Here is a 24252-nt window from a genome sequence, read left to right as displayed (position 1 = left end):
CCACCAGGAGACGTTGAGCAACATCTGGGGACATTGTTGGGTGTCATGGCTGGGGTTGATGTTATTGGCATCAGCCCAGACGAACCCAGCAGGATGCTGCTAAACATCTGACAATGCACTTGGGCAACAGGGCGTGCCCTGGATATCACTGGTGCTACGAGGCTGAAAGCCTGTTCTAGGCCATGTCATGGTTTGTAGTGTGACCTTGGCTGGGTCATATGAGTCCTCTAGACCCATCTGTGAGAGCAGGAGAGAAACCTGTGCCCAGCATGTTCCACTAACATTATGATAAGGATTTGTGTAATGTGGGGAAGGTGCACAAGCAGCAGAGGAGCAGGCCGACATACAGTGGGATCTGGCTGCTCTAGCTGATGGGGAAGCAGAGCGGCTGGCAGAGGGCTTCATCGGGTGGATCAAAATGCACTTTGGCCGGTGCAGTGGTTTCACTCCTATAATCCCAACAGAACTTTGGGGCCGGTAACATGGGCAGACCACCTGAAAACCAGGAGTTCAAGACCAGCCTGGCCAGCATGAGTGAAAACCAAATCTCTACTAAAAATACAAAAGTAGTCGATAATGATCCTGCATGCCTGTATTCCCAGCTATTCGAAGGCGAGGCAGGAGAATCTCTTGAACCTTGGAGGTGGAAGTTGCAGTGGCTTGAATCACCACTGCACGCACTCTAGTCTGAGCAACAAACAAAACTCCATATCAGAAAAAACAAAACAAACAAACAAACAAAAACAAAACAGACCAGCTCTTGGTGGCTACTGTCATTGGATCTCTAACCCCTGGAGTCTATGTCAAAGGAGACCCGCCCTCAGCCAGGTTCTGAGCAGCAAGACCGAATGGCACAGGGGACAGCTTTTGCCATGGGGCACGGAGGGTCTGATGAGGGCTCCAGGGGCCTCAGGTCACAGAGGAAAATGCTGTTCTGAACTCTATGGGCCACACAGAAGATGTCACATGGTCTCTGTAACTTTCTTTCCATCATAGGGACAGTGACAACAACTAACACACAGCACCTCCCACATGCCAGGCTTCCTGTGGATTATCTCCTTGAATCCTCTTGCCAACTCTGTGATGTAGCTGCTATTATTATGCCCAGTTTGTTTTTTTTTTTTGAGACGGAGTCTCGCTCTGTTCCCCAGGCTGGAGTGCAGTAGGGAAATCTTGGCTGAGTGCAGTAGTGAAATCTTGGCTCACTGCAACCTCCACTTCCCAGGTTCAAGTGATTCTCCTGCCGCAGCCTCCTGAGTAGCTGGGACTACAGATGCATACCTCCACACCCTGCTATTTTAAAAATATTTTTAGTAGAGACGGGGTTTCACCATGTTGGTCAGGCTGGTCTCCTGACCTCAAGTGATCCACCCAGCAGGCCTCCCAAAGTGCTGGGATTACAGGCGTGAGCCAGGGAGCCCAGCCAATTATTTGCATTTTACTTATGATAAAAATTTTGCATTGGAAAGACCTAGTAATATGCCCAAGGTGTCACAGTCATTAAGTGGGAGAGCTGACATTTGAACCCAGGCAGGCATCAGCCTATGCCATCCCGTCTCTCCGAGGCAGCCACACACCCTGGGATGACAGGTGAGAGGCCCTGGCCAGACAGGGGTGACATCACCTCCCTTCCCTCCCAGGCCTGGGGGCTCCTGGCTCCCACTTACTCCGCAGCCTTCCCCAGCCCGTGACGTAGCAGGGGTACTTGTTGGGTAGAATGGTGCCAGCAGGAGGGAGGCAGGCCAGCTGGATCTTGTCGGTGAGGGAGATGGGATTAGCCAGTTTGAGCAGGGCAATGTTGTACCTGGGTCAGTGCAGAGGCAGAGCATGAGGACAGGGTTGACTTTTCCTGCCCTGTGGGGCTTTGGAGGGCTCTGAGACCTTGTCATCGTTCCCTGTATGTTACCCCAGGTTGCTCTGACTGGTAGGGTCCCAGGGCATGTTTGAAAATGCAGAGGGCCTTGTTGAAAGGGGCAAAGTAGGAGAGATTGTGTCCTCCAGGGACAGTCACAGGGTCCAAGCACTGTCTCTGTGTCCCCAGGACTTGGCATGAAGTAGATACATGCTCCATGGACAGGGTCCCTGCAGGCTTGACTGGCAGCAAACCCAGGTCACTCTGGCAGTCTTTGCTTCTCCCTCCCCAGGTGACATCCCCACCCGAGACATCTTTGGAGCTGGTTCCACATCTAAGAGGCCAGAGCTTCTTCCCCCTCCCTACAGAAGAAGCAGAGGGCATGTGGTGGAGTTGAGACACTTGCCTCTGTGAGACCCCCATCTGTTCCCTGACAACCTCATCCCCAAGTGCATCCAGACAGTAACGAACCCTTTGGAGATCTGGTTGGAATTCCAGTTCTGGTGCACCACAGTCTTAGAGACACTGACGGTCAGCGAGCCGGACTCCGCAATGCAGAGGTTGTGCCGTCCCAGCACCACGCGGTAGGTCCTGGAGGAGCTGGGAGAAAGGGGGCCCAGGGAGAGGGTCACCTCCAGAGGCCTGGCTTTGGATAATGTTGGGATAGACCCAAGTAACTGGCTGCTGCATGAGCCACTAGTTGGGGCTTGGGCTTGGGGATCTTTCCTCCCTTCGGACAATCAGTTAATTATAATAGAGCCTAAAGTATATAACGTAAGAACTATGATCATATAATAATTGTTACTATACTAACTATAGACTATAATATAAAATAAATGTTGTAATAACACAGACTCTGTAGGATTACGGAGGGAATGAGATGAACACAGAGAAAACAGGAGTCATTTGCTCTCAAGGACATTTTTCCCACCTTTCATTTTCAGATGGGGAAACTGAGTCCCAGAGCGGCGTAACCTGGCCCAGAGTCCCACCGTTAGTGAGAAACCAGAACCAGAAGCCAGGACTCCTGACTGTAAGTCTCTATTGGTTTCCCCAAAACCTCCTAGAGCTTATTATAAATTAGATGGGAGAAGGGATCACTCCTGGAAGGAGTCACACGGACCCGGCAGAAGCTCCGGTGAGTTCCAGCTGTGATGAGCAGAGGCCACAGACAACGAAGAGGATAAGTGAACAACGGTGCAGAACCTCGTGGGTCTTTATAATTAGTCTATAATTGATAATTAGCTTTCACTGGGCACTTACTAAGTGCCAGGCCCTTTAGTAAATCAACTCATTGAGTTCACACTAAATTCTGTTACTCCATTGTTTTCTGCAGCTGATGGTATTGAAGCTTTGAGAAGTCAAGTTGTTCAAGGGAACCCAATTCCAGATCCAGAGGCCACATATAGTTTCCCGAAGAGGGCAAAGATTAGGCCTTCCCTTTCTCCTCATCCTCCCTCAGTACCTGGCACAGGACACCCATGTACTGACATTGATGGGCCAACACACTGAACCATTGATTGACTACAGCTTGTGTCTCGGCCAGGCCTATGGTTATTTGCAAGGCTGCTTTATGTAGCGTGATTCAGACCATTTAAGCCCCCAGCTCAGAAATGAGCACCAGCTGGTGAGCAGGCCAAGTGCCCAGGGAATGGCAGTTACCTGATGCAGTGGGCAGCCGTCAGGACCCAGTTGTTGGCTACCAGGGACCCTCCGCAGGTGTGGTACCAATTGCCATTGGAGGTGTATTGCAGGGAGACCTGGGGAGAAACACAGGAGCTTGTGGCTGTGGCTGAAAAAGCAGGGCCTCCCTGCACTCCAGTTTCCCAAGAACAGGGCTGGGACAAGGGTAAGGGGGAGTGAGGCACTCACCTCAGGTGCACAACTTAAGGGGGCACCCAAAACCTCAGATGTCAAGATAACAAATACGTTAATGCAATCTATATTAAAAACGATCAGGCCAGGCATGGTGGCTCATGCCTGTAATCCCAACACTTTGGGAGGCCAAGGAAGGAGGATCACTTGAGCCCAGGAGTTTGAGACCCGCCTGGGCAATGTGGTGAAACCCCATCTGATAAAGTTTGGTTATGTCCCTACCCAATTCTCATCCTGAATTGTAGCTCCCATTATCCCCACGTGTAGTGGGAGTGACCTGGTGGGAGGTAATTGAATCGTGAGTGTGGTTACCCCCATGCTGTTTTCATGAATGTGAGTTCTCACACGATCTGATGGTTTTATACGGGGCTTTCCCCCACTTTTGCTCGGCATTTCTCCCTGCTGCCGCTGTGTGAACAAGGATGTGTTTCCTTCCCCTTCTGCCGTGATTGTAAGTTTCCTGAGGCCTCCCCAGCCAAACTGAGCTGAGTCAATTAAACTTCTTTCCTTTATAAGTTACCGAGTCTCAGGTATGTCTTTCTTAGCAGTGTGAGGAAGGACTAATACATTGTATCTACAAAAAAATTGCCGAAAATTAGCCGCTGGGTGCGGTGGTGCATGCCTACAGTCCCAGCTACTCAGAAGGCTGAGGTGGGAGTATTGCTTAAGCCCAGGAGTTTGTGAAGCAGCCTGGGCACCATAGCGAGAACCTGACTCTACCAAAACATTTTTAAAATAAAATAAAAATTAACTGGGAGTGGTGGTGCACACCTGTAGTCTCAGCTACTCAGGAGGCTGAGGTGGGAGGATTGCTTGATCTCAGAAAGTCTAGGTTGCAGGGAGCTGTGATTGCTCTGTGCTCAGCCTGGGTGACACAGCAAGGGCCTGTATCTACTCTGCCCCCCAACAAAAAGCAACAACAAAATTAACGCAAAAAATCTGGGATAGAAAAATAAAAAACATATAGACAATTAAAGAATAACTGTTCTGCCAGGCATAGTGCCTCATGCCTTTAATTCTAGCACTTTGGGAGGCAGAGGTAGGTGAATCCATCTGAGATCAGGAGTTTGAGACCAGCTTGATGTCATCGTTGGCTTCTGTCTTTCCCTCTTATCCCTCATTCAAGTCTATCAGCAAATCCCATCAGCTCTAGCTTGGGAATATGTGGAGTGATTGCTACCCCTTGGTCACTACCTCAACTGCGTGTCCCAGTCATCCTCTCTTCTCAATGATCACTCTAGTCTCCCATCTCTTCTCCCCGCTCCTGCCCACATTTTCTCAACACAGCAGCCAGAATGACCCTTTTTGAATGGAAGTCGGATGACTTCTCTTCTCTGCTCAGGCTCTCCAGTGGCTCCCCCTTAACAGTTTATAAAACCTAAGACGGTCTGATGACCTACTAGGCCCTCTGTGGCCTCTCTGACTCCATAGGCTCCCACTCTCCTCTCCTCCAGCCACCCTGACTTCCATGCAGTTCTGCAAATACACTAAACCCACTTCTGCCTCAGGGCCTTTGCACTGGCTCTTCCTCCTGCCTAGAATATTCTCGCAAATATCGATGTAGCTCTTTCCTTCACTTCCTGTTGGTCTCTGCTCAAGGTTACCTTCTCCATGAGGTCTTCTGTGACCACGCTATCCCCAACAGTGTGCACACAGACGTACATGCACGCTCGTGTACATACACACACAGACACACTCGCCTCCTTCCTCTTGCTCTGCGTTACTCTTCCTCATAGCATCTTGCATTTTCTGGCATGTTATGAGTTTACTCATTCAGTTGTTTATTGTCTCACTCCTCTGCTTTATTTTATTTTTATTTTTTGAGATAGATTCTTGCTTTGTCGCTCAGGTTGGAGTGCAGTGGCATCATCTCGGCTCACTGCAACCTCTGTCTCCTGGGTTCAAGCAATTCTCCTGTCTAAGCCACCAGAATAGCTGGGATTACAGGTGCCTGCCACCACACCTGGCTAATTTAGTTGCATTTTTAGTAGAGACGGGGTTTCGCCATGTTAGCTAGGCTGACCTCGAACTCCTGACCTCAGGGTATCTATCCACCTCGGCCTCCAAAAGTACTGGGATTACAGGTGTGAGCCACTCTGCCCGGCTACTCCTCCACTTTAACAAAGGCTTCATGAATTTTTTTCCCCCACTGCTATGTGCCAGGCGCCTAGAACGGTGCCTGGTACATACTGGGTCTTTAACAAATGCTTACTGATTGAACAAGTGAGTGAATAAGCAAATGAATAGAATGAAAGAGATCACCAGGGGTGTGGTGATCTTGTCTACACTGCTTTTCTAGTTTCCTCCTGGAAGACCAATATCCGCTTATAGGATTACATGAAGTTCACTGGACATACGTTGAGAGCCTTAATGCCCCGTGCCCCCAGGCTCCTCTACTTCTCTGCTCTTTTGCTTGCACTTCCTGACATTGGCTTGTCACCTGTCTGGGTTTATCCAAAAATGGTTTCTCAGGCAGGCACAGTGGGTCTAGTGCCTCGTAATCTCCAGGCTGCACTCAGTGTGTCGCTGAGGCAGGAGAATCACTTGCAAGTTCTCAGGAGGCGCAGGTCTGCCAGTGAGCCAAGATGGCAGCACCGTACTCCAAGAGGTTTCTGTTTAGGTTGACAGTTTAACAGGTGTGGGCTAGAAACTTGAAGGTGGTGGGCCAGGCTGTGCGTGGCTCGACTACTCTCCGATGAATCCCAGGGCACTTTGCGGAGTTGCCTCGCGAGACGTGATGACCCGTGGGTCACTAGAGGCCATCTGGCCATGCTTCCATACTTACCAACCTGGCCAACTATGATGAGACTCCTGTCTGTGACTGGGAACAGCTGACGATGGGACAAAAATCAGCTGGGACAGTGGTGGTGTGTGCCTATAATCTCAGGCTACTTGGGAGGCTGCCAGGTAGAAGAATCGCTTGATGACTCAGGACAGCGGCTGAGGTCTTAGCATGTGAGCTGGGAATGGCGCCACTGCACTCCAGCCTTGGGTGACAGTCAGTCTGAGACCCTGCTCCTTTGACGTGTGGGTGGTGCCTCCAAAAGTGGACTCAGATGGGTTTTTCCCAATTTACATATAAAAAAGCACCAGTTAATGATTAATGGCTACTGTCTTTTTGATTTTCCATTTTTCCCCAACAAACGTTTTTGGAATCTCTGCCTGTGACCACTTGTTGGCAAAGAGATGCCAGCAGACAGACAAATGAACAAGGAGCTGGCAGGAATCAGTGGGAACACTTGGAAGCAGCCACCGGCTTATTCTGACAGTTTGGTTTCCTCCTGTGACCACGTGCTCATGGCTGCAGCTTCATATTTGGTTTTATAAGTGTCAGTTTAATGAACACTTCTCTGCAAATTAAAGTTAGTGAAGTCAGATGCCAGCTTTCCCTTCTTTGGGGGCTCTGCCACAAATACCATAACTCCCATTTGCTGTAGCGCCTAAATTGTGGAGGAGTCCTTGTCTAGTTCAAGTCCCATTTTACAGAAGAGCAAACTGAGGTGGTCTTTCATCGGCACAGAGTGTCCGACTCTTCCCTCCCAGCATTAAGTAACAGGCATGGTGGCTCCTCTGCCCTCTCCTGGGCACCCGTTTCTTTTTTTTTGTGTGTTTTCTTTTTTTTTTTGAGATGGAGTCTCACTCTGTTGCCCAGGCTGGAGGGCAGTGGCACGAACTTGGTTACTGCAACCTCCACCTCCCAGGTTCAAGTGATTCCCCTGCCTCAGCCTCCTGAGTAGCTGGGATTACAAGCATGTGTCACCACACCCAGCTTATTTTTGAATTTTTAGTAGAGACAGGGTTTCCCCATGTTGGCCAGGCTGGTCTCAAACTCCTGACCTCTGGTGATCCACCCGTCTGGGCCTCCCCAAATGCTGGGATTACAGGCGTGAGCCACCAGCCACCCCTTTTATTGTGACAGGGTTTCCTGTTCTGGCTGCTTTCACCTACTGCTGCGTGTATCCACGGCTGCTCCTTAATATTGATGCCAGTTATTATTATCATTATTTTCGGAGACAGGGTTTTGCTATGTTGCCCAGGCTTAAGTGCATTGGTGCGACCTTGGCTCAAAATAGCATTGGCCTCTTGGGCCCAAGTGATCCTTCCACCCAAGCCTCCCAAATAGCTGAGACTACAGGCACGCACCACCATGGCTGAGTAATTAAAAAAATTTTTTGTAAAGACAGTCTGGCTATGTTGCCCAGGCCGGTCTTGAACTCCTGGGCTCAAGCAATCCTCTTTCCTTGGCCTCCCAAAGTGCTGCGATTACAGGCATGAGCCATGGCACTTGGCCTATTATTTTTAATACATAATGTTAATGCTTATTGTTATAAACAAATGTGTGTTCATTGTTAAAAACAAATTCAGCTATTGTGGAAGCTGAAAGGAGACAGCTCTCTGAGCTTACATTTATAAGAGAGTGGGACGGCCCGGCGCCAGAGTGAGGTCAGGCCTATGAGAAATCTAACAATTTGGGAGGCAGTGAGGCAGATCACAGGTCGAGATGGAATTATCCTGGCGAACATGGTGCAAACCCGTCTCTACTAAAAGTACAAAAAATTAGCCAAGCGTGGTGGCGTTAAGCTAGCCCAGCCACTGCAGGAGGCAGGGGCAGATGGTGTGAACCCAGGGAGGCAGGAGCTTGTGGTGAGCTGAGATGGGGTCACTGCACTCAGGCTGAGCAGGCAAAACTCCGTCTCCAAGAAAAAAGGAGACTTGAGTTCAAGTTTTTTTTTTTTTTCTTGGGGCATAAATGCTGCAATAAATGAAACTGGAGTGTAGAGGTAATGCGATCTCGGCTCACCTGCAGCCATGCCTCCCCACAGTGATTCTTCTGCCTCCAGCCTCCCAGTAATGGACTGGCGCCCGGCCGCGCCCAGCTGTGTATTTTTATTGAGATGGGGTTTCACCATGTCTTCAGGCTGGTGAACTCCTGACCGTGTTAAGCCTGCCCTGGCCTCCCAAAGCTGGGATTACAGCGTAATCCACCCATTCTTGACCCGAGTTCAAGTCTTTGATCATCCATTTGAGTGTGGTGGTCTGGACAAGCCACTTATCTTCTGGGCCTTAGTTTCCTACACTTAACCATCCAGGCCTGGATTGCAGGATGGTGCATGGGTAAAATGGAGTGGGAAAGAATTCTCAGGACCCAGCCACTTTGGGAATCGACACATGACATTATTGTCAAACAACACATAAACGGAGCACTAAGCTCCAGGGAGGGAAGTGGGCTGTAGTGGCTTCCTGCACTCTGCCTCCTCTGCTTCTCTTTCCTCCCCTCTCTAATCTCCCTAGGATCCTGCAAAGGTGAGGAAGATTGGGTGGGGGTGGGAGGGCAGAATCCGGTGGGACTGGATGTCAAAAGACGTGGGTTCCAGTCCCAACTCCATCCCGTACTCCCTGTAACAGTTTGGAGTCATTTATGGTCTGTATCAGTCACTACAGCAAGCAATTATATCTTAAGTCCCATATTTTATCTTAAAGGGTCATGTGAATTTGGCATTCTGTTCTGTATCTTTGTTTTAATATAAAAATAAAGTTTGTCCTGCATGAGAACACTGAACAAACACCTGCTGTGAATTTGCTGTGTGACCTTGGGTCAATCCCACAGGCTTTCTGGCCTGGGGTGCCTAGCTACAACCAGGAAGAGGAACAAGTCGTGCAACCTCTCTGATTGGACCTGCCTCAGGTCATATGCCCATCCCTGAGCCAATTATTGTGGTGGGGGAAGGGGATGCAATGTGTTGATTGGCCAGGCCTGGAGCACGGCCTCCAGCTTTGGTCTTGGGCCATGAGATTTCACCCAGAACCTCCGGGATCCGGTGAGGCAGCGCCTGTGCAGAAATCCAGGCCTCTGTGCTGGCAGTGGAGGAAAGCGAGGCAGAGGATGCAGAGTGCAGGAAGCCGCTACAGCCCACTTCCCTCCCTGGAGCTTAGTGTTCCATTTATGTGTTGTTTGACAATAATCTCATGTGTCAGGTTGTAAAGTGGGCCAGGTCCTTGAGGTCTCAGTCGGGCAGGGAGACGCAGATGCAAATTTTTTTTTTTTTGAGACAGGGTCTCACTGTCGCCCAGGCTAGAGTGCGATGACGAGATCTTGGCTCACTGCAGTCTCTATCTCCTGGGCTCAAGCGATCCTCCCACCTCAGCCTCCTGAGTGGCACAGGACTATGAGTGCTGATGCCACCTGCCTTCTGTGCCTGTGTTCGTGTGTGCTCTCATGGCACTCAGCCTTGTCTTTGAATTCCTGGACTAGGCTGATCTGCCTGCCTTGGCCTCCCAAAGTGCTAAGTGCTGGGATTACGGGGTTGTGCCACTAAAGCCCAGCTATTTCAGGTTTTAGAATTCCCTGGATGTTAGGATGGATTGTAATAAATCTCATCAAGATGTGATTTGCATAGTTGTCATTTATTATAATATTAATTTGCTTCTGGGACCTTTCCAGAGTCTATGAAACCGTCAGGGACTTCTTTGGTTAGTTATTTGCAATCACCTGTAGGACACACAAGAAAATCGTCAGGTTCACCCTAACTGCCCAGGGAGGCTGTGCATGGCGGTTCCTGTCTCTGTCCTCCTGGGTTAAGCTCCTCAAGAGTGAGTCTGAGCCAGCCCACACTGCACTGGCTCCTGCCTGAGGAGTTCTGATGACGTTTGAAACAAAGATGCAATCACAGCTTTTCATTGACCTGTTAAGTCTTCCTGTAAGGGGTCTCTTACCAGGAGTCCTGTGTGGGCTTCAGGGTTTAGGGGAGCCTTTAGACCCCTAAAACATATTCCCAAATATGTGGATGGCATGTTTTTGAATTTCATTTGTCTCTCAAATCAAAACTGCTGTTTACAGAGCAGTTATGCAATGTGGTTGGCCTTCTCTTTGTTTCAGAGGCTGTTGATCAGTGTCTGTTAAACGTTTTTGAGACAGTCTCACTGTGTTTCCCAGGCTGGAGTGCAGTGGGGCGATCTGGAGCTCACTGCAGCCTCTACATGCAGGTTCAAGTGATTCCTAGTACATAAGCTCCGGGTAGCTGAGATTTGCAAGCATACACTACTATGCCTGGCTAATTTTGTGCATTTTGGTAGAGATGAGGTTTCACCATATTGTTGGCCAGGCCTGGTCTCGAGCGCTGCTGACCTCAAGTGTTCCACCTGCCTCAGCTTCCCAAAGTGCTTGGATTACAGGTGTGAACCACAGCCTAGCCTATTAAACATTTTGATATGCCAACTTCATGATCTGGTGCTGTAAACAGCAGGAATCCAACTGCTCTCTTACACACACTCTCCCAGACCAGTGTGAAGAGGTATGTTCAAAGGTTGTTCACTGCATAATGTAAGAGTGAAAAATGGGAAATATAGGCTTCATTCATTATACTCAAACTATGGAATGCTATTTAGTTATTCCAAAGAATGACATGTATGTACTGGCATGTAAAATGTGATAAGGTTTTAAATGAAAACAAGGTGCAGAACAGTATGAAGACTCAGATCTAGTTTTGCTGAGAAGACAGTGTCTATCTATGTAAATATATAGCTATATATGCACAACAAAGTTAAGAGACCACACACACCAAGCTGTTAAACGTGACAACTTGTCCAGGAGCAGTGGCTCGTGCCTGTCATCCCAGCACTTTTGGAGGCCAAAATGACCACAGTCACTGCCTGAGTCAGGAGTTTGAGACCAGCCTGGCCAACATGGTGAAACCCCATCTCTACTAAAAATACCAAAATTAGTTGGGCGTGGTGGTGTGTACCTGTAGTCCCAGCTACTCAGGAGGCTGAGGCAGAAGAATCACTTGAACCCGGGAGGCAGAGGTTGCAGTGAGCCGAGATCAAGTCACTGCACTTCAGCCTGGTGACAGAGTGAGACTCTGTCTCAAAAAACAAAACCAAAAACAACGATTACCTCTGGAGAGTGGAACTGGAGATGTAAAATGAGGGGGGACTTCTCCTTTTCTACTTGATACACTCTTATATTCTTTTAATATTTTTACACAGAGGATGTATTGTCTTCTGGTAAAAGAATAAAAGCTAAGGATCGCTGAAGTTCATGTGTGACTGTCATTCAATGGACATTTGCTGAAAGGATGAATGCCCCGGGCCAATTGTCTCCTCTGCTTCTCTGCTCTTATCTTTTGCTTGTACTTCCTGACCTTGGTTTGTCACCTGTATGGGTTTATCCAGGCAGGTGCTCTCAGGCACCCCCAGGGCTCTAGTGGTTCGTGACTCCACACTGCACACAGTGTGTCCCTGGGTTGGGGCCACTGCAAGTTGTCAGGAGCGCCTCCGCCGCTGCCAGGGGCAGCCCCCACCCAAGGACAGCTGGTTGCTTGACTCTCCCCCTTCTGAAACCCGTTACCGGGCACCTGGCCTGCCCCTACTGCTCTCCCATGAACACAGGGCCTCTGTCCAGCTGCCTCGCGAGGTGTGCTGCCCTGTGGATCCCTGCTGCCATCTGGCCATGCTTCGGGATCTGGCTTGCTCTGTTGTGCTTGTGTCTGTGGCTGGGAACAGCTGATGCTGGGACAAAAAAATTGGGACAATTGCCCCTGCCCCTGCTTCAGGTTCCCAAGGTGCTGCCAGGACCAGCTGCAAGGTGACTCCCACAGCAGCTGGGGCTGGAAAAGGGTCTTAGGATTTGGCTGGGAAAGGCCCCTAAGCAGGCATTCATCCAGTCAGTCTCAGGCCAGGCTCCTTTGACATGTGGGTGGCGCCTCCAAAGGTGGACTCAGATGGGTTTTTCCAAATTTATATGTAAAAAAGCACCAGTTAATGATTAATGGCTACTGTCCTTTTGATTTTGCATTTTTCTCCAACAAACGTTTTTGGAATCTCTGCCTGTGACCACTTGTTGGCAAAAAGATGCCAGCAGACAGACAAATGAACAAGGAGCTGGCAGGAATCAGTGGGAACACTTGGAAGCAGCCACCGGCTTATTCTGACAGTTTAGTTACCTCCTGTGACCACGTGCTCATGGCTGCAGCTTCATATTTGGTTTTATAAGTGTCAGTTTAATGAACACTTCTCTGCAAATTAAAGTTACTGAAGTCAGATGCCAGCTTTCCCCTTCTTTGGGGGCTCTGCCACAAATACCGTAACTCCCATTTGCTGTAGCGCCTAAATTGTGGAAGAGTCTAGTTCAAGTCCCATTTTACAGAAGAGCAAACTGAGGTGGTCCTTCGTCGGCAAAGAGTGTCGGACTCTTCCCTCCCAGCATTCAGTAACAGGCATGGTGGCTCCTCTGCCCTCTCCTGGGCACCCATTTCTTTTTTTTGTGGTTTTTCTTTTTTTTTGAGATGGAGTCTCGCTCTGTTCCCCACGCTGGAATGCAGTGGTGCGAACTTGGGTTACTGCAACCTCCACCTCCCAGGTTCAAGTGATTCCCCTGCCTCAGCCTCCTGAGTAGCTGGGATTACAAGCATATATCACCACATCCAGCTTAACTTTGAATTTTTAGTAGAGACGGGGATTCCCCGTGTTGGCCAGGCTGGTCTCAAACTCCTGACCTCTGGTGATCCACCCATCTGGGCCTCCCAAAGTGCTGGGATTACAGGCGTGAGCCACCAGCCACCCTTTTCTTGTGACGGGGTTTCCTGTTCTGGCTGCTTTCACCTACTGCTGCGTGTATCCATGGCTGCTCCTTAATATTGATGCCAGTAATTATTATCATTATTTTTAGAGACAGGGTCTTGCTATGTTGCCCAGGCTTAAGTGCATTGGTGTGACCTTGGCTCAAAATAGCATTGGCCTCCCGGGCCCAAGTGACCCTTCCACCCAAGCCTCCCAAGTAGCTGAGACTACAGGCATGCACCACCATGCCTGAGTCATTTAAAAAATTTTTTTTGTAAAAAGAGAGTCTCGCTATGTTTTCCAGGCTGGTCTTGAACTCCTGGGCTCAAGCAATCCTCCCTCCTTGGCCTCCCAAAGTGCTGCAATTACAGGCATGAGCCATGGCACCTGGCCTATTATTTTTAATACATAATGTTAATGCTTATTGTTATAAACAAATGTGTGTTCATTGTAAAAAACAAATTGAGTTATTGTGGAAGCTGAAAGGAGACAGCTCTGAGTTTACATTGATAAGACAGGGGGACCAAGTCGACTTTCTTTGCCTGGGATGGTCCCAGAGTAAAACAGGAAGTCCTGCATCCTGGAAAACCTCTCAGTCCTGCACAAACCGGGATGGCTGGTCACCCTGCAGAACAGCTGGAAGACCCCTGAGGGGCACTAATTTCCAATAATTAATGCTATGGGGGTCTCACAGTATCAGGTTTTGGGCTTTGCAGATAAATATACCCGTTTATAGCACTGGATGGTGGAGTCTGGGCCACACACAGATACACAAAAATAAAATCACCATTTCTATGGAACTCACTCTTTTTTTTTTTTTTTTTTTACTTGGAGTTTCACTCTTCTTGTCCAGGCTGGAGTGCAATGGTGCAATCTCGGCTCACTGCAACCTCCATCTCCCAGATTCAAGGAAGTCTCCTGCCTCAGCCTCCTGAGTAGCTAGGTTTACAGGAGTGCGCTACCACGCCTGGCTAATTTTTTGTATTTTTTTTAGTAGAGATGGGGTTTTTGCCGTGTTGGCCAGGCTGGTCTTGAACTTCTGACTTCGCAAGCTGCCCGCCTCGGCCTCCCAAAATGCTAGGATTACAGGCATGAGCCACTGCGTCTGGCGGAACTCGCTCTTAATATGCCTGATGAGTGTCCAACCTCTTTGGATAAGGCCACCCTCTATGTTCCTTTTCACTCAGCTTTACCCACACAGAAATTTTGGGGTCCCATGAGAGCCCAGCAGTTGCCAAGGTCTGCAGCCTCCTCCAAGGGGTTCCCATCTAGCTCTCAAGAGGAAGGAGGGGCTCTCAGTCACCAGGTGGGCATGGGACTCCCAAGACCAGGTGGGCAGGGCAGTGCCCTGGGGGCTTCAGAATAGTCCAGTTCTTACGAATTGATCCGGGTGTGATGCCAGTGGAGACCCGTGTGAAGACAGACCAGCTTGTGGTAGTAGTGCAGCCAGGCTAGACCCAAAGCTGACGATGCCATGCCTCCCACCCGGCCGTGGGCGCTAGTTCAGCCGCCCGGGGAGTCTCTGCAAGGAAGAGGCCCAGAGTTATAGAAAGGAGTAAGGCGGAGGAAGGGAGCTTGCCCATTGGAACCATTGATCCAATGCATTTCCTATTCTGCTGCAGGTCATTGTTGTCCTCGAAGCTGGCCCCGCCCAGGGTCGGCAGATGGCTGTTGGCAGGCGCCTGTTTACTGTGTGGCCAGAGCTGAATAAGCATGTTCTATGCTTTATCTCATTAATCCTCACAAAATCCTAGGAGGTAATATTCTATGTTGTCCCCAGGCCACTGAAGAGAGGAGAAACTGGAGTGTTGAGGTTGGGACTTTTAAGGTTGCACCATGTAAAAGAGCTGAGGGAAGCCACATCCCAGAGTTCAGGCTCTTCCCCACTTGTGGTGGGAGTGGTCTGTGGGCAGAGTGTAGCTTAGGAGCACAGTGTGATCTGAGGCATGAGACCCTTCCTGTTCAGAACTTCCCTTCACTGCTAAGTCCAGCTTTGAGTGATTCACAGGTGGTTAAGACACTGTCTCCGGGAAGGCTTCATTGGCAGCCCCTACCTGGAGGGTCTTGGCTGGGCCATTGATGAGGAAGTAATTCAACAGAAAACTGAGAAGTCATCCTATAGAAAGGCCCTAAGCCAGGGAATACTTTCCTTTGGCTCCCTTTCATCATAAGAGATGGAATGACAGTCATGAGAGACCTTGGCGAGACCAGGAAGGACACAAGCAGTGAGAGGTGAGCAGACAGGAGAATCTCAAAGCAAGAACAAATAAGAACAAGATCAAGTTTTTTGTTTGTTTTGGTGCTCAGCCTGTCCTGCCCAGGCACAGGTGCAGTGGTGTGATCTCGGTTTCACTGCAAACTCTGCCTCACTGGTTCCATTCTCCTGCCTCAGCCTCCTGAGTCGCTGTGACTACAGGTTCTTGACACCACGCCCTGGCTAATTTTGTATTTTTTAGTGAGAAGTTTTTCTGTGGCCGGGTGTGTCTCAACTGCTCTCCTCAGCCAGTCTGCCCCTCCCAAAGTGATAGAGTACAGGCAGAGCCACGGTGCCTGTGGCAAAGATCGGGTTCTGATATACCTGGAACATATTTCTGGGTACTTCTGCCAGGAGGAGGGTGGATGGACCTATGGAGAATTGTGGACCTATAACCTTATCCACCAGCCACATTTTGTGATGGAGCAGGGGCCCCTGATTTGGTACTCACATTGCAGCTGGAGATGTACCATCACCCCCAGCACAGATCATACTGGTTTTTCTTGGTGCTGCCCCACCAGCCAGAGCCTGGAGCCCAGGTGGCATAATCCCACAACCAGCAACCGGCCCTGCTGCAGGACATCAGGAAGAGGCCCGTTGGCTGAATGAGATGAAAGAAAGCGTAGGGATGCGGGACTCTAGAAAAGTGGTTGACCAGTACTGGGTTGACCTTGTTACTATCTTCCATCCATTGCAATGTCACAAACGGCTATGTTTGTCTATATGTCTCTGGTGCGATTGCAGTTCAGCCAGTGAACACCTGATAAGCTTCAGCCAATGAGCTCCCTCCTGGGATCCTGGGGTGGGGTCTAAGAGATTCCGTTTCAGAGACTACGGCGTAAATCCTGGGGAAGCTGTTGGCAATGACTGACATTTTGTTTTTATGTAGGGATGAAGTAGACTCACAAAGAAAATTCCAAAGAGAGAGCGTTCCTGAGTTTCTTACAGGCTTCCAGCCCTGATTCTAACCTGTTCCTGATGCATAGCTATATCTCGTGTAGGTTAGAAACTTGCAAATCCTTACCAGCAATTTCCCTTTTTTGCTGAGGCTAGTTCCTGGTTTTCTGTACTTATCAGTAAGAAAGTATGACCTCCTGGCAGTTAAGGCCCCTCATGGGAAAATATGCTGGTGTGGTGAAGAGAGGGCTATTATGTGGCCCTAATGACACAACCACCATCCCACCCCTCATTTCTATTGCCACAGCTATGAGTGGCAAGGATAGGAAGTAGCATGAATTCTTCACTGTGGGTGCAGAGCCTAGGGAAGTTAGAAGTGGTGTCCAGCCAGGCACAGTGAAATGCCCTCTAATCCCAGCAGCAGTAGGGAGGCCAGCGTGGAAATTTTAGGATCCTTGAGGAGTCAAGAGTTTGAGACCAGCCTGACCAGCATGGTGAAATCTGCTTGTCCACTAAAATACAAAAATTAGCTGGGTGGTGGTACAGCCTAAAATTCCAGCTATTTGGAGCTGAGGCAGGAGAATCGCTTGAGCTTGGAGGCAGAGGTTGCAGGAGCCGAGACCAGCCACTGCACTCCAGCCAGGTCAACAGAGCAAGACTCTGTCTCAAAAAAAAAAAAAAAAAAAAAAAAAGAAACCTTGAAGTTAAGGGTCTGGCTTCAAGACCATAGCCAAGTGAATGGCATATATAGCATGTGCAATGGGACGCATTTTCACCTTTCACCTCTTTGGTCTTTACAACAGTGTTTCCATTTACAGATGAGAAACTGGAAGTTCAGGTAACTTGCCAAGGTTTCCTACCCGTGACCACCGACAAGAACTGGGCCTAAAGCCAAGCATTTGGATGCCTCCCCTTCCCACTGTCTCAGATGAACTGCATCTGCTTTAGGGTTGCTCTAAAGAGAGTAAACAGGTAGTTGTGCTTCTATCTTCAATAAGCAAATGCCTCTTCCACCACCACGCCCACCACAGGATTTCATGTGTCATATGTTTACAAGATAAGCCAGTCAGGAGGGCAATGGGGATTTATTCCAGGCACGTATGTGGATATGCCCTAGAAAAACATGTCATTATATATAGGTTTATGTCATTAAGGGAAGAAACCTGTAATGTCGTTATCCTCCTTAATGTCATTATGGTCGCATGGAGTCATTATCACTCATCCCTTCCTAGAATCTTCCAAACCTCTGGTGATTTCCTGGAAGGGCCGGAACTCTGTTTGTTCGCTTTGGGCATCTGGTCTCTAGCCCTGGAGTCTATGTCAAGGGGCCCGCCCTCAGCCAGGTCTGAGCAGCGAGACCAGATGGGTACAGGGGACCCAGCTTTGCCATGGGCACGGAGGGTCCGATGAGGGCTCAGGGGCCTCAGGTCACAGAGGAAAATGCTGTTCACAGACTCATGGGCCACACAGAAGAGATGTCACATAGGTCCTCCAGCTGCTTATGCGCCGGAGACCGAGTGGCAACAACTAACACACACAGCACCTCCATGCCAGGCTTCTTATGGATTATCTCCTTTGAAATCCTCTTGCCAACTCCGATGTAGCTGCTATTATTGTAAGCCTTTTTTTTTTTTTTTTTTTTTTTTGAGAGCAGTCTGTCATTCCCAGGCTGGAGTGCAGTGAAATCTTACGTGTTGCGGCACCTCCCACCTCCCAGTTTCCAGCTGATTCTCTTGCCTCAGCCTCACAGTGGCTGGGACACAGGAGCACACCACCACGCCCTGTATTTTTCAAGAATCCTTTTAGCTGAGGAGCCAGGGGTTTCTGCCATCCTGAGTCAGGCTGGTCTCCTGACCTCAGAGTGATCTGCCTGCCGGGCCTCCCAAAGTGTTGGGATTACAGAGTATGACCATGGCACCCAGTCAATTATTTGCATTTTACATATGATAAAAGTGCTGCATGGAGGGCCAGTAATGTGCCCAAGGTGTGACAGTCATGTAGTGGGAGAGCTGACATTGAACCCAGGCAGGAAGGCATCAGCCTATGCCATCCCGTCTCTCGAGGCAGCCATACACCTGGGATGACAGGTGAGAGGCCCTGGCGGAGACAGGGGGTGACATCACCTCCCTTCCCTCCCAGGCCTGGGGCTCCTGGCTCTGCCTCTCACAGCCTTCCCAGCCCGTGCTTGAGGGGTAGTTGTTGAATGAGAATAGTGCGGAAGGAGGAGGCAGAGCCAGCTGGATCTTGTTGGTGGGGAGACAGGGTTAGCCAGTTTGATGGCCTGTGTAGTACCTGGGTCAGTGCAGAGGCAGAGCGTGAGGACAGGGTTGACTTTTCCTGCCCTGTGCCATGGAGACTTTGGAGGCTCTGAGACCTTGTCATCATTCCCTGTTCGTTACCCCAGGTTGCTCTGAGTGCTTGAGATCGAGAGCTGACTTGCTGAAAATGCAGAGGGTCTTGTTGAAAGAAGACAGGAGTGGGAGAGACATGTGTCCTACTCCAGGGACAGTCTGGGAGTCGAAGCAGCACTCCCTGTGTCCCAGGAGACTTGGCATGAAGTGAATCGTGCTCATGGTCAGGGGGCCCTGCAGGCTGACTGGCCTTGGAGTCCTCTGGCGGTTGCTTCTCCCTACGGTGACATCCCACCCGGACATCTTTGGAGCTGGTTCCACAACTAAGAGACCAGGCTCCTTCTCCCCTCCTATAGAAAGCAGAGGCGGTGGGTTGAGACCACTTGCCTGTGAGACTTATCTGTTCCCTACCCAACTTCATCCCAGAAGTGCATCCAGACGTATGAACCGCCCTGGAACCTGGATTTGGAATTCCAGTTCTGGTGCACCACAGTCTTAGAGACACTGGCGTGGCGGGCAGGACTCCGCAATGTTGAGGGTTGTGCCGTCCCAGCACTGCAGCCCGGTAGGTCCTGGAGGCTGGGAGAAGAGGGCCAGGGGAGGGTCACTCCAGAGGGCCTGGCTTTGGATAATGTTGGGATAGACCCAGAAAGTAACTGGCTGCTGCATGAGCCCACTAGTTGGGAGAAGCGGAAGCTGGGATCTTTCCTCCCTAGAACAATCAGGTGTTATAATAGAGCCTAAAGAAATTTTAGCAATAAGAACACTTGACATATAATGATTGTTACTATACCCCAACTATAAACTATAATATAAAACCAATGTTGTAATAACACACAGACTCTGGGATTATGGAGGGAATGAGAGGAACACAGAGAAAACAGAGTCATTTGCTCTCAAGGACATTTTTCCCACCTTTCATTTTCAGATGGGAAACTAGGAGTCCCAGGCTGGCGTGGCCTGGCCCAGAGTCCCACCGTTAGTGAAACCAGAACCAGAAGCCAGGACTCTGACTGTAGCAAGTCTAGTATTTCTCCCAAAACCTCCTAGAGCTTGTAAAATTAGATGGGAGAGGATATCCATGGAGGAGTCGCGGACCGACTCGGTGGGTTCAGCTGGCATGGCCAATCAGTGAGCAGAGGCCACAGACAACGAAGAGGATAAGTGAACAACGGTGCAGAACCTCGTGGGCCTTTATAATTAGTCTATAATTCAGAATTAGCTTTCACTGGGCACTTACTAAGTGCCAGGCCCTTTAGTAAATCAACTCATTGAATTCACACTAAATTCTGTTACTCCATTGTTTTCTGCAGATGATGTTATTGAAGCTTTGAGAGGTCAAGTTGCTCAAGGGAACCCAATTCCAGATCCAGAGGCCACATATAGTTTCCCCAAGAGGGCAGAGATTAGGCCTTCCCCTTCTCCTCATCCTCCCTCAGTACCTGGCACAGGACACCCATGTACTGACATTGATGGGCCAACACATTGAACCATTGATTGACTACAGCTTGTGTCTCAGCCAGGCTAGTGGTTATTTGCAAGGCTGCTTTATGTAGCGTGGTTCAGGCCATTTAAGCCCCCAGCTCAGAAATGAGCACCGGCTGGTGATCAGGCCAAGTGCTCAGGGAATGGCAGTTACCTGATGCAGTGGGCAGCTGTCAGGACCCAGTTGTTGGCTATCAGGGTCCCTCCGCAGGTGTGGTACCACTTGCCATTGGAGGTGTATTGCAGGGAGACCTGCGGAGAAACACAGGAGCTCTGTGGCTGTGGCTGAAAAAGCAGGGCCTCCCTGCACTCCAGTTTCCCAAGAACAGGGCTGGGACTAGGGTAAGGGGGAGTGAGGCACTCACCTCAGGTGCACAACTTAAGGGGGCACCCAAAACCTCAGACGTCACGATAAAAAACATGTTAATGCAATGTATATTAAAACCAATCAGGCCAGGCATGGTGGCTCATGACTATAATCCCAACACTTTGGGAGGCCAAGGAAGGAGGATCACTTGAGCCCAGGAGTTTGAGACCAGCCTGGGCAATGTGGTGAAACCCCATCTGATAAGGTTTGACTGTGTCCCTACCCAATTCTCATCCTGAATTGTAGCATAATCCCCACGTGTCGTGGGAGGTAATTGAATCGTGAGTGTGGTTACCCCCATGCTGTTTTCATGATAGTGAGTTCTCACACGATCTGATGGTTTTATACACGGCTTTCCCCTACTTTTGCTCGGCATTTCTCCCTGCTGCCGCTGTGTGAACAAGGATGTGTTTCCGTCCCCTTCTGCCGTGATTATAAGTTTCCTGAGGCCTCCCCAGCCATGCTGAGCTGTGAGTCAATTAACCTCTTTCCTTTATAAATTACCCAGTCTCAGGTATGTCTTTCTTAGCAGTGTGAGGAAGGACTAATACGTTGTATCTACAAAAAAAAAGCCCAAATTTAGCCGCTGGGTGCGGTGGTGCATGCCTATAGTCCCAGCTACTCAGAAGGCTGAGGTGGGAGTATTGCTTGAGCCCAGGAGTTTGTGAACCAGCCTGGGCACCACAGTGAGAACTTGACTTTACCAAAACATTTTTAAAATAAAAATTAACTGTGAGTGGTGGTGCACACCTGTAGTCTCAGTTACTCAGGAGGCTGAGGTGAGAGGATTGCTTGATCTCAGAAAGTCTAGGTTGCAGTGAGCTGTGATTGTTCTGTGCTCAGCCTGGGTGACACAGCAAGGGCCTGTATCTGCTCTGTGCCTCCAACAAAAAACAACAACAAAATTAACGCAAAAAATCTTGGATAGAAAAATAAAAACATTCAGACTATTAAAAAATAACTGTTCTTCCAGGAGTGCTGCCTTATGCCTGTAATTCTAACACTTTGGGAGGCCGAGGTAGGTGAATTCACCTGAGGTTAGGAGTTTGAGACCACCCTGGCCAACATGGTGAAATCTCGTCTCTACTAAAAACACAAATATTAGCAAGGTTTGATGGCGTGTGTCTGTAATCCAAGCTACTCAGGAGGCTGAGGCAAGAGAATTACTTGAACCCGGGAGGCAGAGGTTGCAGTGAGCCGAGATCGTGCTATTGCACTGCAGCGTGGGTGACAAGAGTGAGACTTCATGTCAAAAACAAAAACAAAAAACCACCAAAAACCCTATTCTGAACATCTTTCTGCAACTGGATTGGTTGGGATCTTCCCCTCCTTGGGAGCTCTTTACTTAGCTCCCTCCGGTTTAGTATGTTCAAAACAAAACTCCTGACTTATCCCAAACGTGGTCTTTCCCCAGGGTCCTCTGTCACAGTCAATGGCAACTCCACTGCTGCTTGGGCCGCAAACCTTGGTGTCATCCTTGGCTCCTGTCTTTCTCTGTTATCCCTCATTCAAGTCCATCAGCAAATCCCATCAGCTCTAGCTTGGGAATATGTGGAGTGGTTGCTACCCCTTGGTCACTACCTCAACTGCGTGTCCCAGTCATCCTCTCTTCTCAATGATCACTCTAGTCTCCCATCTCTTCTCCCCGCTTCCGCCCACATTTTCTCAACACAGCAGCCAGAATGATCCTTTTTGAATGGAAGTCAGATGACTTCTCTTCTCTGCGGAGTCCCTCCAGTGGCTCCCCCTTTACAGCTTATAAAACCTGAATCTGTCTGATGACCTACCAGGCCCTCGGTGGCCTCTCTGACCCCGTAGGCTCCCACTGTCCTCTCCTCCAGCCACCCTGACTTCCATGCAGTTCTGCAAATACACCAAACCCACTTCTGCCTCAGGGCCTTTGCACTGGCTCTTCTTCCTGCCTGGAATATTCTTGTAAATATCGATGTAGCTCTTTCCTTCACTTCCTGTTGGTCTCTGCACAAGGTTACCTTCTCCATGAGGTCTTCTATGACCATGCTGTCCCCAAGAGTGTGCACACACACACGTACATGCACGCTCGTGTACATACGCACACACAGACACACTTGCCTCCTTCCTCTTGCTCTGTGTTACTCTTCATCATAGCATCTTGCATTTTCTGGCATGTTATGAGTTTACCCATTCAGTTGTTTATTGTCTCACTCCTCTATTTTATTTTATTTTTATTTTTTGAGATGGAGTCTTGCTTTGTCGCTCAGGTTGGAGTGCAGTGGCACCATCTCGGCTCACTGCAACCTTTGTCTCCTGAGTTCAAGCCATTCTCCTGTCTAAGCCACCAGAGTAGCTGGGATTACAGGTGCCTGCCACCACACCTGGCTAATTTACTTGTATTTTTAGTAGAGATGGGGTTTCGCCATGTTAGCTAGGCTGATCTCGAACTCCTGACCTCAGGTGATCCGCCCACCTTGGCCTCCAAAAGTACTGGGATTACAGGTGTTTAAGGCACTGTGCCGGCCACTCCTCCACTTTAATAAAGGCTTCATTAATTTTTCCCCCCACTGCTATGTTCCAGGCACCTAGAGCAGTGCCTGGTACATACTAGGTCTTTAACAAATGCTTACTGATTGAACAAGTGAGTAAATAAGCAAATGAAAAGAATGAAAGAGATCACCAGTGGCGGGTGATCTTGTCTCCTGCTTGTCTAGTTTCCCCCTGAAGACCAAATCCACTCATAGGAACATGAGACTGCATAAGTGGACCTTACTATCCTGCCTGCTGGCTTCTCACTTTTTTTTTTCAGACTAAAAAATGGTTTCTAGGCAGGGCACAGTGGCTCATGCCTGTAATCCCAGCTACTCAGGGGGCTGAGGCAGGAGAATCACTTGATCCCGGGAGGCGGAGGCTGCAGTGAGCCGAGATGGCACCACCGTACTCCAGCGTGGGCAACAGAGTGAGGTTCTGTCTCAAAAAAAAAAAAGAAAGGTTTCTGTTTAGATTGACAGTTTAACAGGTGTGGGGTAGAACTTAAAAGTGGTGGAGGCTGGGCACGGTGGCTGACGCCTGTAATCCCAGCACTTTGGGAGGCCGAGGTGGGTGGGTCACTTGAGGCCAGCAGTTTGAGACCAACCTGGCAAACATGATGGGATCCTGTCTGTACTAAAAATACAAAAATTAGCCGGGTGTCGTGGTGTGTGCCTATAATCCCAGGTACTTGGGAGGCCGAGGTAGGAGAATCGCTTGAACTCAGGAGGCGGAGGTTGCAGTGAGCCGGGATGGCGCCACTACACTCCAGCCTGGGTGACAGAGTGAGACTCTGTCTTTAAAAAAATAAATAAATAAGAAGAACTTTAAGGTGGTGACATTTGACACTGTTTTAGTCTCTAATGAAGCTGTTCCATGCCCTTCCTGTTCCTTCATTCCTCCTCCCCTGTCTTTCAATTCCCTGCCACGGCCAAGCAGAGGGGAGGGAGGTGACAGTAGGGCATGGACTGCACGGATTGGGCCTCCCAGAGTGCTCGGATAACAGGCATGAGCCACTGGGCCCAGCCGGGAATGTATCTTATTGGTGAAGTTGCCTGTGCTGCTCTCTGAGTCCCATCAATCCTCACCTTGCCAGCACAGTAGGCCCCAT

The 24252-nt window shown here is 49.4% G+C and overlaps 1 protein-coding gene across 1 annotated transcript; it reads right to left on the bottom strand.

Annotated features, from left to right (window-relative positions):
- Positions 1-1383: 1383 nt before the first annotated feature.
- On the bottom strand, positions 1384-24252 carry LOC116271819 (chymotrypsin-like elastase family member 2A). Its single transcript, XM_031660542.1, has 4 exons — positions 24230-24252; positions 20427-20633; positions 2324-2452; positions 1384-1804 (listed from the first exon to the last, which is right to left on the bottom strand). The coding sequence occupies exons 1-4, from the start codon at positions 24250-24252 to the stop codon at positions 1621-1623; spliced, it is 543 nt and encodes a 180-aa protein (XP_031516402.1). The 3' UTR covers positions 1384-1620.

This window comes from Papio anubis, chromosome 1 (genome assembly GCF_008728515.1).
Source record: "Papio anubis isolate 15944 chromosome 1, Panubis1.0, whole genome shotgun sequence".
NCBI classification, from domain to species: Eukaryota; Metazoa; Chordata; class Mammalia; order Primates; family Cercopithecidae; genus Papio; species Papio anubis.
This window is presented reverse-complemented; position numbering and strand designations above follow the sequence as displayed.